Source organism: Lytechinus variegatus, chromosome 15 (genome assembly GCF_018143015.1).
Source record: "Lytechinus variegatus isolate NC3 chromosome 15, Lvar_3.0, whole genome shotgun sequence".
NCBI lineage: Eukaryota > Metazoa > Echinodermata > Echinoidea > Temnopleuroida > Toxopneustidae > Lytechinus > Lytechinus variegatus.
This window is the reverse complement of record NC_054754.1, coordinates 26,690,388-26,706,143: the sequence shown is the minus strand read 5'-3', so window position 1 is coordinate 26,706,143 and position 15,756 is coordinate 26,690,388. Positions and strand designations below refer to the sequence as shown.

Sequence of the window (15,756 nt, the reverse complement as noted above, 5' to 3'; positions counted from 1 at the left end):
GCATGACGTGCATAGACATATGCGCCAGTTCTCACTTAATAGAGGTATTAAATGGTTAGCTCTGATTTGGGAGGTTAGATTATAGAAAACCATTTCCTGTTCATGTATCTTTATACACCAAACACCATACATAAGACATTTATGTACATCAAGAGAAGGATAATGATGATGATGATGATAGTAATGATAATAATAATGATCATGATTGTGATGATGATGATAATAATCCTTGATTCTGATTGGCCGTTAAGCTTTGTTGCCATGGTAGTTACCACTGGATGACAAGTTACCATAATCATAAATTTTGTGCAATGGGCCCCTGAACTTTATTGAAGAAAACACTTAACAAAATAACAGAATATGTCAATGTGACATCACTTTTGTTATGTTTTATCACATCATGTCTTCACACAGCTATGAAATCCATTTTAACATGTTTGTGATCCCATAATGCCATTGGTTGCTGTCTACAGACAAGATGATTAATGCCCTTAGCTTGTTTTTAAACTCCTTCACGAATAATTAGTATGAGACTAGGCACTGAATGGTTTCAGTTTGCCTACATTGATCTTACTTATTGATGACTTTCTGTTTATGTAACTATTGCAGTGATACAATACAAGATCACTTTGAAGCTATATTTGCCTTGTTTGATTAAAATATGTACCGGTATATAGATTAAAAGTTAAAGTTGATTTTTCTTTCAATATCTAAACCTAGATTTGTCAGAAGTTTTTTTTAATCATTGTAGCACAAATAAACTTAATTGTGGTTTCATAATTTTTATTAAGATTTCTAGTGACATCTACTAAATATGAAATATTGGGTGTAGAAGAAATCTTTTTTTTCCTCAAGACTTCTGTTGTATTAGACGGTGATGGAATACAAAAAATGTTCTCTTTCTGATGTTCTTTTTTGTAGAAACAACTCATTACATTAATGCAAATAATCACAATATTAAAGTTCATTGGGATGTTGAAATGAATTTCTTTTGAGATGAAACACATAATGTTCATTTTTTAATCCCTAGTTCATCTGTATGTAACATTTCAATTACAAGTATTTAATAAGTACAAGACATAAACTGCATCTTAAAATGCCTATTGTATGTCCATATAAACTGAGTTTGCCTAATTACATGTATTTGGACATATAACTATTTAATATTTTTTAAATATATTTTGTTGTTTGTTTTCAATCTTTACAGACCAAGAGTACCTATAAACACAGCCATGAAGCATGGATGACTGCTAAAACTAACTTTGAGAGAGCTAATGAGGATATGAACCAAACAAAAGCACAGGTTGAAAAGGTAGGATTATTACTATATGGGGCTATTGGGAAATTTCAACAAACTTAGTATTAGGCCCCAGCATTGACCATATTAATAATATTGACAGTGTTCTTGTTTTATTGAGTGCACACATTGTCAACAGATGTTTGTTCTAGCAACATTTCTCTTGTATGTAAACAAACAGGCTACAAATTTGAAGAAATTGAATAAATAAACCCTGAATTCCATGATTCAAAGACGTACAGCAAACTCTAGCTAGCGTATGATAAGACTTAAAATTAAATTTGATTTCAAGTTTGCATCTGATTGCTGGTCTAAAGATTTTGATCTTAAAGTTGATCTATCAATTGCAGATAAGCAATTAAAATTAGTGATTGATTGCAAGAAAGCATTTGTAAACACCCCCTGAAATTTTGTCGGAATAAAGTTGATGACAAGCTGTAGATGATAGACAGGTCTTGAAATTTGTCAATTTGTAGAGGGTCAAAATGACCCCAGCTGCAGTTCTTGGAATTGTGCCTTTTATATTGCTGTATAGGGTCAAATCTTTATCTTGGTGTCCATGAACATGTGGCAGAATTCTTCGATCTTTCTATGTTCATTCATTTGTTCATTCGTTCGTTCATTCATTGTTTTGCTTCATGTTTCTTTGTCTTCTGTAGTACCGAGGAACAATGAACGCCAAGAATTCACAAAAATGTGAATGCAAGGACAACTACATCCTCCAGCTAGACAACACGAACAAAGACCAGAGAGACTTCTACTACACAAAAATACCACAAATATTCACCGTAAGATTTTCAGTCTTTTCCTTTTCTCTTAATTTTGAGATGCAGTTTTGCTTTTTTTAATTCAAAACATATTAGGGTAATCCCTCCATATGTCCACATTAGACTCATTCAGTTTCTGTTTGTAAATTTATAGTTTTTTAGTTTCAGTAGTGAAGAAGACATATGATTAAATTTAATAAAGAAGTAACAATCATTGTGGTGCACTTCCAATTATCCTATTCTTCACTTAACAACAACTTCCAAAGTTATTGCCTGCTAGCAAAGTGTGAAGCATTTTGTCAGAAATTTTAATTGATGGCTTTTATAATCTGTGAAGCTGATTGGCTTCATAAGTAATGTGTGAGTAAAAATTATTAGGATACATATTGTGAATATATCCCTTAGTGTAATTTGTATGGGTATTTTTAAGGATGCTGGTTTTTTTTTTGTTGAATTCTGCAGTTCTCTTTCCTTCTTTTCTTCAGAAAATTCAAGAAATGGATGAGAGGAGGAACCAGCGCTTGGGGGAGTTCTACATCTCTTACGCGGAAGGTCATCGGCAGGTCATTCCCCTGATCAAGAACTGTCTGGACACAATGACCAGTGAGGCAGAGAAGGTTGATCCGTCCAAAGTAAGTCATCTCTACTGGTGTGTGTCCACTTGGGTTTACTATCAGATGGTCCTATTACTATTTGGTCCAATTATCACGTGGTCTACTGTCACTTAGTCTAATGCCCAGATGGTCTAATTCTCAGATGGTATAACGCTGTCCTGTCTATACCATCTTGGTCTATATCAATTTGGTCTAATTACTGTTTGGGTCCAACTGTCACTTGGTCTTACTGTCACTTAGTCTAATGCTGTGACGGTCTAATGCTCAGATAGTATACATGTAATTCTGTCCTGTCTATACCATCTTGGTCTATTATCAATTTGATCTAATTACTGTTTGGTCCAACTATCACTTGATCTTAATGTCACTTAGTCTAATGCTGTGACAGTCTAATTCTCAGATATGATAATACTGTCCTGTCTATACCATCTTGGTCTTACTGTCACTTAGTCTAATGCCCAGAAAAAAGGCCTAGGTTTACCATCTCACTTTAACAGACTGAGAAGTGGCCAAGGAATTAAAGGAGAATGAAACCATTGGAGCAAGATAGCTTGTGTGAAAAAAGAAAAATCAAAGAAACAGGTCAACAAAAGTTTGAGAAAAATCGGACAAATAATGAGAAAGTTATGAGCATTTGAATATTGCAATCACTAATGCTATGGAGATCCTCCCATTGGCAATGCGACAAGGATGTGTGATGTCACTGATGAACAACTTTCCCTTTGGTGGACTATAAAATACCCTCAAAATGTCTCTTTTTGCTTTTTCTTATGATGATACAAACTCTTTATCCATGATGTATTCTTAAAAAATATGTCTTACATGCCCTCATGTAGAAAGAACATATGATCTATGGATAGATGTGATAAGAGGCAATTCAAGTGAAATATATACTAAAGTACTAGGAGAGTTGTTCACAAGTGACATCACACATCTTTGTCGCATTGCCAATTTGCTATCTCCATAGCATTAGTGATCACAATATTCAAATGCTCATAACTTTCTCATTATTTGTCCGATTTTTCTCAAACTTTCTTTATTCTTATTCTTTGATTTTTCTGTTTCTAAACAAGCACATTTGTTCCAAAGGTTTCATTCCCCTTTAAGGTTTAAGGATATTTTAAACTGGATACCTGCAACCTAGTGGTTTTTCAGATGTGTTTCTTTATACATATTATTTTCTGTGGTACTCAAATGCAGCATCAATCTGTTGAATGCAGTTTGATCTCAATATAATGCCCATTTTCCACAGACCTTAACCAGAGTTAGGTCAGCCATGGTGCTCATTTAGTTTTCAAAATTTTTGGAGTCAGTTCCTTAGATATTAGAAATATTATTCTCTATTGAGTTTTCAAAAATGTGTGTACATAAAACATACTATTCAAAGACATATTGCTTAATTGGTTACTCTTATGGTACCTTGCTATCAGTGGTAATTACATGTTGGATCAACAGGGTTCCTAGCCCATCAGGAAAAATGAGGGAAAATTATTTATCTTCTTTCCAGTCAGGAAAAAATCAGGGAATTTAATGTTGAAATACCTCAAATCAGGGGAAAATGTCTCAAATTAGCAAAAAATCAGGGAATTTTGATCGGCCCAAAAGTCAAAAGCACAGTAGTCGGTCAGACTCTGTTATATTGTTGCATTTCAAAACAACATCCATTGTATGACTGGTTATGGTGGATTTTTTCAACATGTAATTCACTGCAACAACGTAAAAAAAACATGCGAAACTGGGAATGGGTTTGAATAATCATCAGGGAATTTTTAAACTTCATCAGGGAAAAATCAGGGAATTTTGTTTTCTTGAAAAGCTGGGAACACTGATCAACAGCCAATTAATTTTGATTGAAGTTGCCATCTATCACAACAGTTAGCCCACATGTAACTGTAAATTTTATTCAGTGGTTTCTCAACTCTGTGTTTTTCTTTAATTTTATGCATTAATTCTTGTTTGTAACTGTTTTCTTCTCTTTTTTTTTCTTTCAGCAAATGTTCTATGTGTGGTATTTTTCATTCATCTTTGTTTCAGACTTGATACTGACAACGAGTCCACTTAAAATTTAATGTATTCACATCCATTGTCAAATAAAAACTGTCAATTTGATGCTGTATTATTCATCTGATTGAGTTCCTTACAACATCAAGTAGAATGTAGTGAATGGTTTACTTTTGATGCTAGACTATATGTCATCCCAAGTATAATTGCAAAGAAGGACTCACTTTTGTTCCTATTCAATTTTTGTGTCTAATCTAACTTCATTCCATTATCGGTATGATTTATTTTCTCTTTAGTCTGAATTCTTTTGAATTCTATGTATGTAATTTATAATTTTTTTTACATAATATTTTCAGGAAATAAGTTAAACCTTTCACAGGACCAAGATATATGAAAGATGAATAAATATATTTAAGTTAAAAACAAAACTGATGTATAAAAGTAATTCTTGCCAGGTAGTCATAGAACTTGTACAAGCATTTTAAGCACCATTACAGCATTGTTTGATCGCATTTAACAATGTGTATAATGTAACACAGGACTTGTCCCCCATAAACTTAAAGAAAATAATAGAACTTGATATCCAGGACGTAAATAGATTGAATTTGATTGAACGTCGCAACTAACGCCGCCTCCTTCTCCTCTCTAGGATTCCAGACAGACGATAGACAGGTACAAAACGGGACTTGTCCCGCCCGATGACATCCAATTGATCGATTATGATGAGTTACAGCGAAAAGAATCCGATGTAGACACTGTCTCAATGCAGAGCCTCAAGGATATCGAGAAAAACGGCACCCTCAACTCCGTGGCGCGGCGAAACCGCAAAGCCAAGGGAACAATATTTGGAATGTTTGGGAGGAAGGTACATATATTTTGTCAATTCTTTAGATGGTTTCGTATTAAGATGTGCTTATCAGTGTTTGTGTTTGTCTCTCCTTTTTCTTTTTTCCCCCCACCCTCTCAACGAATCCCGCCTTCCCTAGGACACCCAGAAGACTATTGAAAAGTACAAGTCGGGTTTGATCCCGCCCGACGACTTTCCCATGCAGGATTTGGACGACCCGAACGCAAACGGGCCGGACCCCGACACTGTGTCGATCAATAGCGTCAGCAGTGCCAACGGGGTCTCCGGCAAGGCCTTTGAAAAGAAAAAAAAAGGAAAGGGGGGACGTTTCCTTCCGAGAAAGAAAGTAAGTACTTTTGAAAGCTTGTGTCAGGGGGAGGACTGAAAATTATTCTACAACCTCTCCTTTTGCAAAATCAAAACAACTAGCACCATTTCAAATTATGGCTGCCTAACAAACCATCTCTCCGTTACTCAGCGGTGGAGAGATGGTGTAAAGATTTGTTTATTTTGATTTTTTCTTTTTGTTTTCTTATTGACGCTAATGCAACTCATCCATGATCATGACACAGCTTCAGAAGTGCATTTCTTTTGAGTTATGATTTCCTTCATGGGGTCCGTCAAACCATTCCCTGTACAACAATACCTTGTACCACTCACCATACGAATGCTCCATCATCAAAACGGGATGATTTTTCTATTCTTTGCATCTTCTCAAGTTTTTTGTTTTGTTTTACTCTTTTCTGTCTTATGATTTTCCTCTCTTATAATTATATATGTTTGCCGTTCTTTTTTTGTTTGTTTTCATTCATGTAACATCATCACTCACATGACACTACAATAGACTCACATGTTTACTTCTAACAATCATTCACGGAAGGTCTTCATGCTTCATTTAATGGAATTCAAGGGCATTCTTTTTTAACAGGAATTTTAATCCAATTGGCACACTTATTCTTGATATAATATCCCTTTTCTAATATGGTGGAACTGGAATTTCTTGTCTTTTGGTGTGCGTGTATGCAATTTCTGTTGTATTCATTTTAGAGGTTGTTAAAGTTAGTGTCCAAACTATTGTCTGCATGAATTATCAACTTTTTCAAAATAAATTTTAGCTCAGTATTCCTGGTAATGCTCTTCTGTGAAATATTGATAAACAATACTCCTCAAACATAAAAAGGCAGTTTGTTTAGGCATCGGATGGTGAATTAAATGCAGCATGAATGACCTTCATGTGCAATGGATTTGAACACAATCAAGGACATTGCCAGGGTATTGTCACGGCATTGTTAAGGGTAATGTCAATGACACTGTCAAAACAATGTCAATGGCAATGTCAAGAGCAATGTCAAGGGCAATGTCAAGAGCAATGTCAAGGGCATTCATTGTCATGGGCAGTGTCAATGATACTCTGGATGACATGGCCAATTATATCACACATTATTATTTGCACAAAATTAACCAATGCACCCTCATTACATAGTTATGCACACACAAACATGCTACTAACTCAAATCACACATTTAGGAGGTCATGTGTACAATTTTCTCATGTTAGATAATATCGTGTTCAAATATTTTATTTCTACAATTTTAGGGTTTCTGTTTTTATTTTTTTATTCAAATGGAGACCGACAAGATGTAATGCATTTTAGATGAGTAAACTCACTTTTACAAGTAGTTTCTGCTCACCATATTGCATTATTCAGCTTACATAAGAAAGTAATTTGCTTGATAAATGATCTCATTATTAATAATATATTGCTAGGCCTGACAATCTAGAATTTATTTATATACTTGTAACACTCCGCATGAAAAGGAATAAGGAAAGTGAAAAATCATTTTCTGTGTAATGACTGTTTTATAATCATGAATAGGAATCCTGAAGATGCTTTCATTTTATTTAAGTTTCAATTTCAGATCCTACAAAATATTTTGTATTACCGGTATAAAAATTGTTTATTTATTTCTGTTTTATTATCCTTTATTATTTTTATTTATGGAACAAGCCATTTTACTCTTAGTTTAGCCATATTATATAGTGAATCTAAACAAGATGAAATATAATGACATTTCCAAAAGTTAAATGTAAAGATTACACTGAATTTTTTGTTAAAGTAATCAGAATTGAAAATTCTACATTGTACATTTAGACATTATGGATAAATAGAATACAATCAGGAAGCAATTTGATAAAACTATTAAAGAGTATTCAAGGAAGTACTGTGGAAAAAAAGTCCTTCCAAAATGTTGAGCATTGTTAACATGAATGTATATACCGGGTACATCAAAATCACTGGAATTTTATTGTTAATACACCCAGAGTAAGGGGGCATACATACTCCTTGTACCATTGATTTACCATTGATTGGAATATTACTTCTACCACCCCTTCCATGCCAAATTCTAAAAAGTGCCTTTAAAAAGGTTAATGATACTTCTATTTTTTAATCGAAGTCATACAGCTTTTGAAATAATGCCATACCATTGAATAATGTATTGAATTGACTATGAAATCTTTGAATTATATTTAAAAAGGGGTGATAATCTTTGAATGATAATAAATAATGAAGCTTCTATGGGGTTAAGAGTTGTTCATCTTCAAGGTGCATGGTTTCACAAAGTTATCTTAGTTCAACGACATCCCTCCATTACACACACATAACAAACGGGGTGTCCATGATCTCAGAGCTTTTATTGTTTTGTGGAAACTGCCCCTATGTCCACCATATATCATTCACTACTAACACTCATCTTGAATCAAACATATTTCAGTATTTAAGATAGGATAGGGAAAACAAAAGAAAAAAGTTTAAATATCCAAGAAGACACTTTGCTGGATTTTCTTTAAAAACATGCTTTGAACACCTACTTTTATCTTTATAAACAGATAAAATTAAGTCATGGGAAAAATATCTGGAGGATATTTAAATATTTCTATATTTTAATTTCAAATATTTTAATATATTAATTTCATAGATTTTAATGAGAAATATGTATACAGAAAGAATCATGCATGAAAATTTCAAAGCTTGAATAAAAACTCCAGGCATATATTTATTTAGAAAATTTTCAAATCTTAACAGCAAGCATGATATGATTTCCTTTTTAATACTAACACATTTATAGTATAATGATATTACCCAAAGTACTCATATATTCAATACGTAAGTAATATAATGCAAAATGCAGTATATACTATTATAGTCAGTTTCTAATCCTTATTCACATTAAAGTGTGTACACATATAGTATACACAAAACAAATATTTTTTCAACTACATGTAACAGTTTTCTTACACATTCTTAATGTAATGATTCTTACCTTTTTTTCTCATGTAAATATGTTAACCTTATAAATGAATCAAGTATATGAAGAGGGAAATCACAACACAAATCTTTGAATTGTTGACTTAATGTTTTTATTTAATGCATGACAATTTTCTGCCAACAAACACTGATAAATTGTAATGCAACTTTAATCCATACATCTACAATCAGTCAGTATGTAATGAAAGGGGCAATGCAATCTGACATTCAAGAGGACACTTCTGGACGGCAGGACGCTGTTGCCGCCTTCATTCTGAAAATAAGCTAATGAAAATTCTTTCATAAAAGAGCATTTCCATTGCAGTTTACCTGCTCGTAGTGAGCATGCATGCTTTGTACTTGTTCAGTAAGATTTACCCACACTCAAATCCCCCCAAAATTTACCCTATCTTGCAGCCTGACAGCTTGACCTTATCAAGTTCTGTAATGAAGATGGCAGCCAGCGTCCCTCCGGCCAACAGTGCCCTCTTGAATGCTTGGATTCGTTGCTGTACCTGTCATTTCAGCCAATTGAATTCTAACACTTTTTTTACACCATTATTAACCACAGATAGAAGTTGAGAGTTGTATATCTAGTGGATATACCTCTCAGTAGCGATCAATGTAAACGTTGGTCTGGAAATTGCTGGGGATTGCTTGTTTGTCGTCAATCCAAGAGGCAGAAAGGCACTTAACTTAACACACCTTTGCTGCCCTTTAGCCTTTCTGTGTGGCAGATGAGTTCTGGGCAAGGTTTTCACGAAGCATCTTTCCAGTGATTTTCCCCAACACATTTGCTCTCGGCCAATCAATTGCAAGGATTTCAGTAGCTTGTAACATTTAACTGATGTTGAAGAAAATCACTGATAGATGATGTTTCGTGAGGTGCTTCCCAGAATTTGTTTGACTGCTGAATACACTCATGGTTTGTAAAACCAGCAGCAGTCTTGTGCAAAGCATACCTATGTTCCTCTTCTAGTTGTTATGATTTGCTAGGGAATTTCGATCCCAAAGTTTGCTGTTTGTTTTCTCAATGAACATTAAACATTCAATTTTAAAAGGAAATCAAGCTATAGAAAAATCTTAGAAAACAAGAAATATAAGTGAAGAGAATTACAAAATAGATTTGTTTGCAAAGTATTTCAAAAAAAGAAATAGTGTGAAAAGTGTTTCAACTGAAGCATATGGGTCAAACAACTTTCATTTCTGCAAACAGGAAGTTAACGGGAAGTAAAAAAAACAAAAAAACTTGAAGAGGTACATTCTATATTGCAAGGCATTGCCCATGCTTCCTCTTGGGTCCTGAAACACAAAGTTTATTGATTGATTTAAATTTTATGATTGATTGTATATCATAGTCAATGGAATCGATTGTAAAATTCTGTTCTATAATCAATCACTAAGCTTGTGATACAGGGTCCAGCGGCCTGTAACACAAAACTTAGCAATGATCGTAGAACATTTTTCTAGGATCGATTGATTCTATTGACTACACTGTACAATCAATCGTGAAAATCAAGCTTACGATCAATTGCTAACCTTTGTGTAATGGGACCCAGGTCAATCATCGCATGCAAAGACAATGTAGAAGAACTGTTTCAGATTTAAGCCATTTCGATCTTCTCTTTATCTATCTATCCATTGCCAGGGCCTAGGTCGTGAGGTGAGACTATGAAATTGTTACGTGTTTGTATTCAATGTCCTCTTCTCTTTCACCCCATAGTGTCTCAAGGTGACACTGAATTTAATTCCTTTGCAACATTGGTCTCAAACTAACAGTCATGCGAACGTGAAATGCGGTCTTCGTGAATTACTAGAGAATATTTTGTCAAAGTTGTATGGTGGAATCATTGTGATCTCGTAGATGTGTAGCAGTCGGATATTGATTAGATAGTTTCATTGTTCTAGTATTCTTTTGGTTCTCATTTTTTGGATAGACACTAATCTGAATTTGTTACTATCTACCCTGGTGTTAAATGGTAATTGGCAGGAGGGAATTCCTAGAATGCTAACATCAGTATAATGGGTGTGTCGTGGTCTAGTGGTTCTGGCTCTCGCCTTTCAAACAGAGGGTCGTGGGTTCAAATCCTAGCCAGGGCATGTTTTCCGTCAGAATTTTATGCTGCACATGACCCAGGTGAGGTGAATGGGTACGTGGCAGGATTAATTCCTTGAATGCAGGAGCGCTGAAAGGCAGCTCGAGCCAAAGCCAGGGTAATGATAATAATAATAAGAATGCACATTGGAATAGATTGTTTCTAGACAGATGGCGCTATACAAAATTATTAATATACCAGAATCTGTGGCCTTTTCTCCTCATTTCTTCAATGTTGGATTAAAGTCATAAAGGTTATCCTAATGCATATGGTACAGGTTTTTATTGTCCATATAATGCAATTCACGTTGTAGTCCTGTTAATTTGAGATCAGTGTTGCTTTGGATCAAATGGTGCATAATCCCCTCAAAAACATGACCTAATATTGTCAACATTCAGCACAACATATAGAATAGTTTGTCATGGGGTGTTTCATAAATGCAAAGTTGTAAACATTGTTTTTATGAACAAGATTGCGTATGAAGTGCCAAGTGGTCAGTTAAATATTTTCTTGATATTGTAGAACACCCCCCCCCCCCAAAAAAAAAATGAATGAAATTAAATTAAAAAATGAAAAAAGATTTTGTTCAAAATATCTTCTGAATTACGACATTTTAAACTCAGAATATCTCTCTTTTATTGTTTTTATTATAAATTATAAAAAACTATCGTATGGCTCTTCACACTCGATCTCTTATAAAATCATTTAGAACTTCACAAACCTTTTTAAGAAACACCCCTGACACAGTTATTAAAGCACATCATGTGCAATACATCTACACCTCAACATAATATACTCAATATCTACCATTAGTTCAAGTAATCTGCGGGTGTATTAATCTATCAGCGGTGAGGGATGCGGAAGACTCTAACATAAGCTTAAGATCAATTATGGGGCAATGGCACTCATTCAATCATCATCTGTAGTAACTACAAAGATTATTTTATTAAAATACCAGCAACACACCAATGGCTGCTGCTGTACTTCATATAAATTGACGAAAACCAAGCACCTTATTTAATATCAGGAAAAAAAGTACCCCACATTTCACACTATAATTTAGTATATATTCAGCAATTTATCATATTTTTACACATTTTATTATATTTTTATCTTCAAATTATCGTTACTGGTGTATCTTATGATTTTTTTTTACAATTACCGGAAGTCGGTAAAAAATGAACAAATGAAGTTAATGTTCTAATATTTCAGCTTTTCATAGAACAAGATAATTGTGACGCATTTCTTTCAAACAAAATGTGATTCAGGATATTCATTGAATTCATAAAATTTAGGGTTAGCTGTGACCACCGTAGTTGAACCCTACTCGTACTTGTTTATGTTATTCTTCAATCTAATTGCATAATCTACAATATAACATTTTACACAAAGCACACATTTCCATCTTACTAGGAAACTCTATAGTGCGGAAGTGCAGTTTGCCATGTCGCCCTTGTAATATCTTGTCTATGCATCTTACGCATGCATTTAGTGCTTAGAGATTTGACTGCAAAGAATAGGTTGTCTTGTTTCCTAGTACCACAAATCCCATACTGATATATTGATGTTGTTAATTATCCCAGCTTGACAACTTTCGGTTTCTATGCACTATAACCTTATTATATAGAGGAAGAGATTGTAAAAACAAGTAGACTTAGACTCTGTAGACTTGTGAATCTGTTGATATTCTCATTGTACTGTAATATAATATACATTCAATTTCACTTACACATCCATCTGTATTATCAAACTAAATAATCCTAATATTCTAACCAATGGATAAAGCTGGAATGTGGATTACACTGGTTGTGATTCATACTAACTAGTCCACATTCTGAGGTTTGGTTTTAACAGCTTGGGGGTGTTTCACAAAGATTTTAGTATGACTAATGGGGCATTGCAAGAAACTTGCGATCAATTTGCAAGTTTATTTTCGGTCACAAAATTAACCATATGTCTTACAAATAGTTGTAAATTTGTGATTTATTGCTTATCTGCTTCTTGAAACAAGGAGTGTAACATGATTTGCTACAGCTAAAATTGTTATATTGATTGTAAAATTCCAACAGAAAATTTGCAATTGATTGCAAATATTTTCTTGCAACACTCCCTAGAGTCGCTTTAAAATGCTTAGTTGTGTGCGTTATGAAAGGCATGATCACATTGGTCAGATCATGCGAAGAGGACGCGAACTACTGCATATTGATCAGTAAGATTGCATCAGCATTTAAGTGGGACTCCTAAGTCATACTTCAATCTAAAGTTGTGAAAAAAACCCTGGTTTAAAGTTGTGGTTTAACTATGGATAGCCAATTGTGAGACAAATCTCTAGCGGTACAGGTTTAAATTTATCAGCTGAATAGACACTCAAATAATACAGAACTATCTAACAGAAGTCACTAGAACAATTTTGTTCATCATCAAAGCATGATGATTACATGCAGTAAACTTTGGAAATACACCAAGTAAACAAAATTATTGACATTTTTGGCTTCCCATAATTTTAGCACAGAGTTAGACCAGACTTGAGAATGCGAGCCGAAGTATTTTATGGGACTAATGATGTATTCATTGGTGTCTTAATACTAATCTGCCTTATTAACATTAATCTTGTCACTATCACCCCCTTCTATGCTCTGAGTCTTAAAAATTAAGTTCTCCTTGTTTGCCTCTTCCCTCTTTCTATTTGTATCGTTCTTTCTTCTCTCCCTCTCTTTATCTTCTTTTCTCCATCTTCTTCATTCTCTCTCACTACCCATCCTTTCTCTTTCTGTCTTTTTCTCTTTGTCTTTCCTTTTTTTCCCGTCTCTATCTTTCTCTCTTACTACTCATCCTCTATTCTTCTTAACATTAAACTGTCTTTCTTTCTTTCTTTTTTTCTTTCTTTCTTTCTTCCTTCCTTCCTTCTTTTTTCGCTCTCTCTCTCTCTCACTCCAAATGTCTCTCTATCTGTCCCCTTCGCTCACTGCCTCTGTCCTTCACTATTTCACTAAACTCAACCCATCTCCCCAATTTGGTTGTTATTTTCAGGAGAATGTAACTTCAGCAGCAAGCTGGAGCCCGGTATGCTACATCCATTTCGATTTTGATAGACATGAAAAAAATGTCTTTGCCAATTTATAAAAAAAGAAAGCATTTCTGATTAAGTGTTATGAAAGAATTATGTTTTCTGCATGAAACTGAACCGATCAAATAAAGCGAGCGCATTGAAAGCGAAGAAAAAAAAATTTAAAGAAGAGAAGAGTAAAAAAAAATCTAAAAATGGCAGTTCAGCATAAGAATTCAGCAAACAATATTACAATTTTTATCAACTTTTTTAAGTGGGTCGCAAACCAGTTTTTATGATCGATTGTTTTCTCCCTGTGTAGCATACTATTTTTATAGATTATTGACAACTTTGTAGAGCATGGTTGATGGTTATTAATGCATAGAATTCAATAGCTTGCACTTTGCAGCAATGTCCTGTATTAATCTGAAGTTAAATCTAAAGCCATAAAACGTAGGCCAATTTAAAATTTGGTAAGTTTGTGACAGACAGACAGTTGAAATAAACCAGCCTCTCCGTCACATGCATTATTAAGGTACAATGTATGAAACTGATCTAACATATGTGCCTTCAAATGCAATATGTTTTCTTGTAAAACTTTTTTTTTCTTGTACCCCAGCCCACATGAATAAATATTGCAATATTATAATAATTGGTTTAATCTGCACCTTATGTTTACCTAACTCAACAATTAAATCGCACTTACATGCCTAATTTACAAGTAATAATGATAATGATAATACAATGCCTAACTATACTGATGCAGCACTTGCCTAACTACATTAATACAACACACATCTATGATTATACAGATATTCTGGCATATAATCTATTTGGGTTTTCTTTGTAATATAACAATATCTCATTTTAATGAGACAAGTTCTCGCATGATTATCAGCATTAAAGTTTGATTAAATATTCTGTTATCTGGTAGGGAAGAAAGGTGATGAAAATCTTGTCACTTTACTGGGAGAATGGGGGGGGGGGTGCAGATAATCTTAGAAATATCAAAATTTTGATATTCAACTGGTGATAAGAATCTCCAGTTGAAGGTATGTAATAAAAGATAATGAGATTTCTTTGAGCACAAGAAAATACTTTGTACTTAATCTTCTCATGTTTGAAATATAGATCTACATGTATGTGAGATAAAACTCTTATTTGGGTTGTTATTACCGCACCACAAAGAAACAAATTGAAAATGAACTTCTTGACAATGAGAAGTGAGTTTCAAAGAGTTTCTAAGAACTACTAATACCATGTGTGTTTTAAACTCAGCATGAAATTGTATCGGACGTCGGTTAACTGGAGCTCCTGGCTTTTTCTAGATTTGGCCACTGAGGCAAATAATGTGTCACCTCTCACTATTTCATAGAGGTATATGGGGCAAAATAAAAGAAGATCTCTCATTCAGTCATGCATCTTGCCCTTTGCTGTTTGTTTAAAAAAAATTTGTCCATTGCAATGAACACGGTGAAGGAAATACTGAAATATGATATCAAGCATATGACACTAAAAGTTGAAAAAGTAAATGAGGCTCATATCAAACAACTGATTGTGCGAACAATTTCTTTGTACCTTTTATAGTAAAAGGCATGGTACACTGTAATAAAGATAGAATTGATTGATCAGAGAAGCCTAAAATGTATGGCAAATCATGTGCATAAAGTTACAATTTATTGTAAATATTACACATATCTTCTTTTAAAAATATATAATTGGACCATGGAACACACAATTAAAATATGTATTAATCTATTATGCACTTGGTTTACCTGGTA

General features: G+C 33.9%; 1 protein-coding gene across 13 annotated transcripts in view; it reads left to right on the top strand.

The window, feature by feature from the left end:
• LOC121428511 (cdc42-interacting protein 4-like) overlaps positions 1 to 15,756 on the top strand; it is a 59,798-nt gene that overhangs the window by 14,635 nt on the left and 29,407 nt on the right. For 6 of the 13 annotated variants that reach the window (XM_041625175.1, XM_041625174.1, XM_041625177.1 and 3 more), the window contains exons 5-9: positions 1,208 to 1,312; positions 1,957 to 2,085; positions 2,550 to 2,696; positions 5,329 to 5,544; positions 10,482 to 10,496. In XM_041625175.1, coding sequence (XP_041481109.1) covers positions 1,208 to 1,312; positions 1,957 to 2,085; positions 2,550 to 2,696; positions 5,329 to 5,544; positions 10,482 to 10,496 — 612 coding nt within the window. Of the gene's footprint in view, positions 1 to 1,207; positions 1,313 to 1,956; positions 2,086 to 2,549; positions 2,697 to 5,328; positions 5,545 to 5,665; positions 5,873 to 10,481; positions 10,497 to 15,756 lie in introns of all 13 variants that reach the window. The other 7 variants (XM_041625176.1, XM_041625179.1, XM_041625181.1 and 4 more) reach the window with 2 other exon arrangements.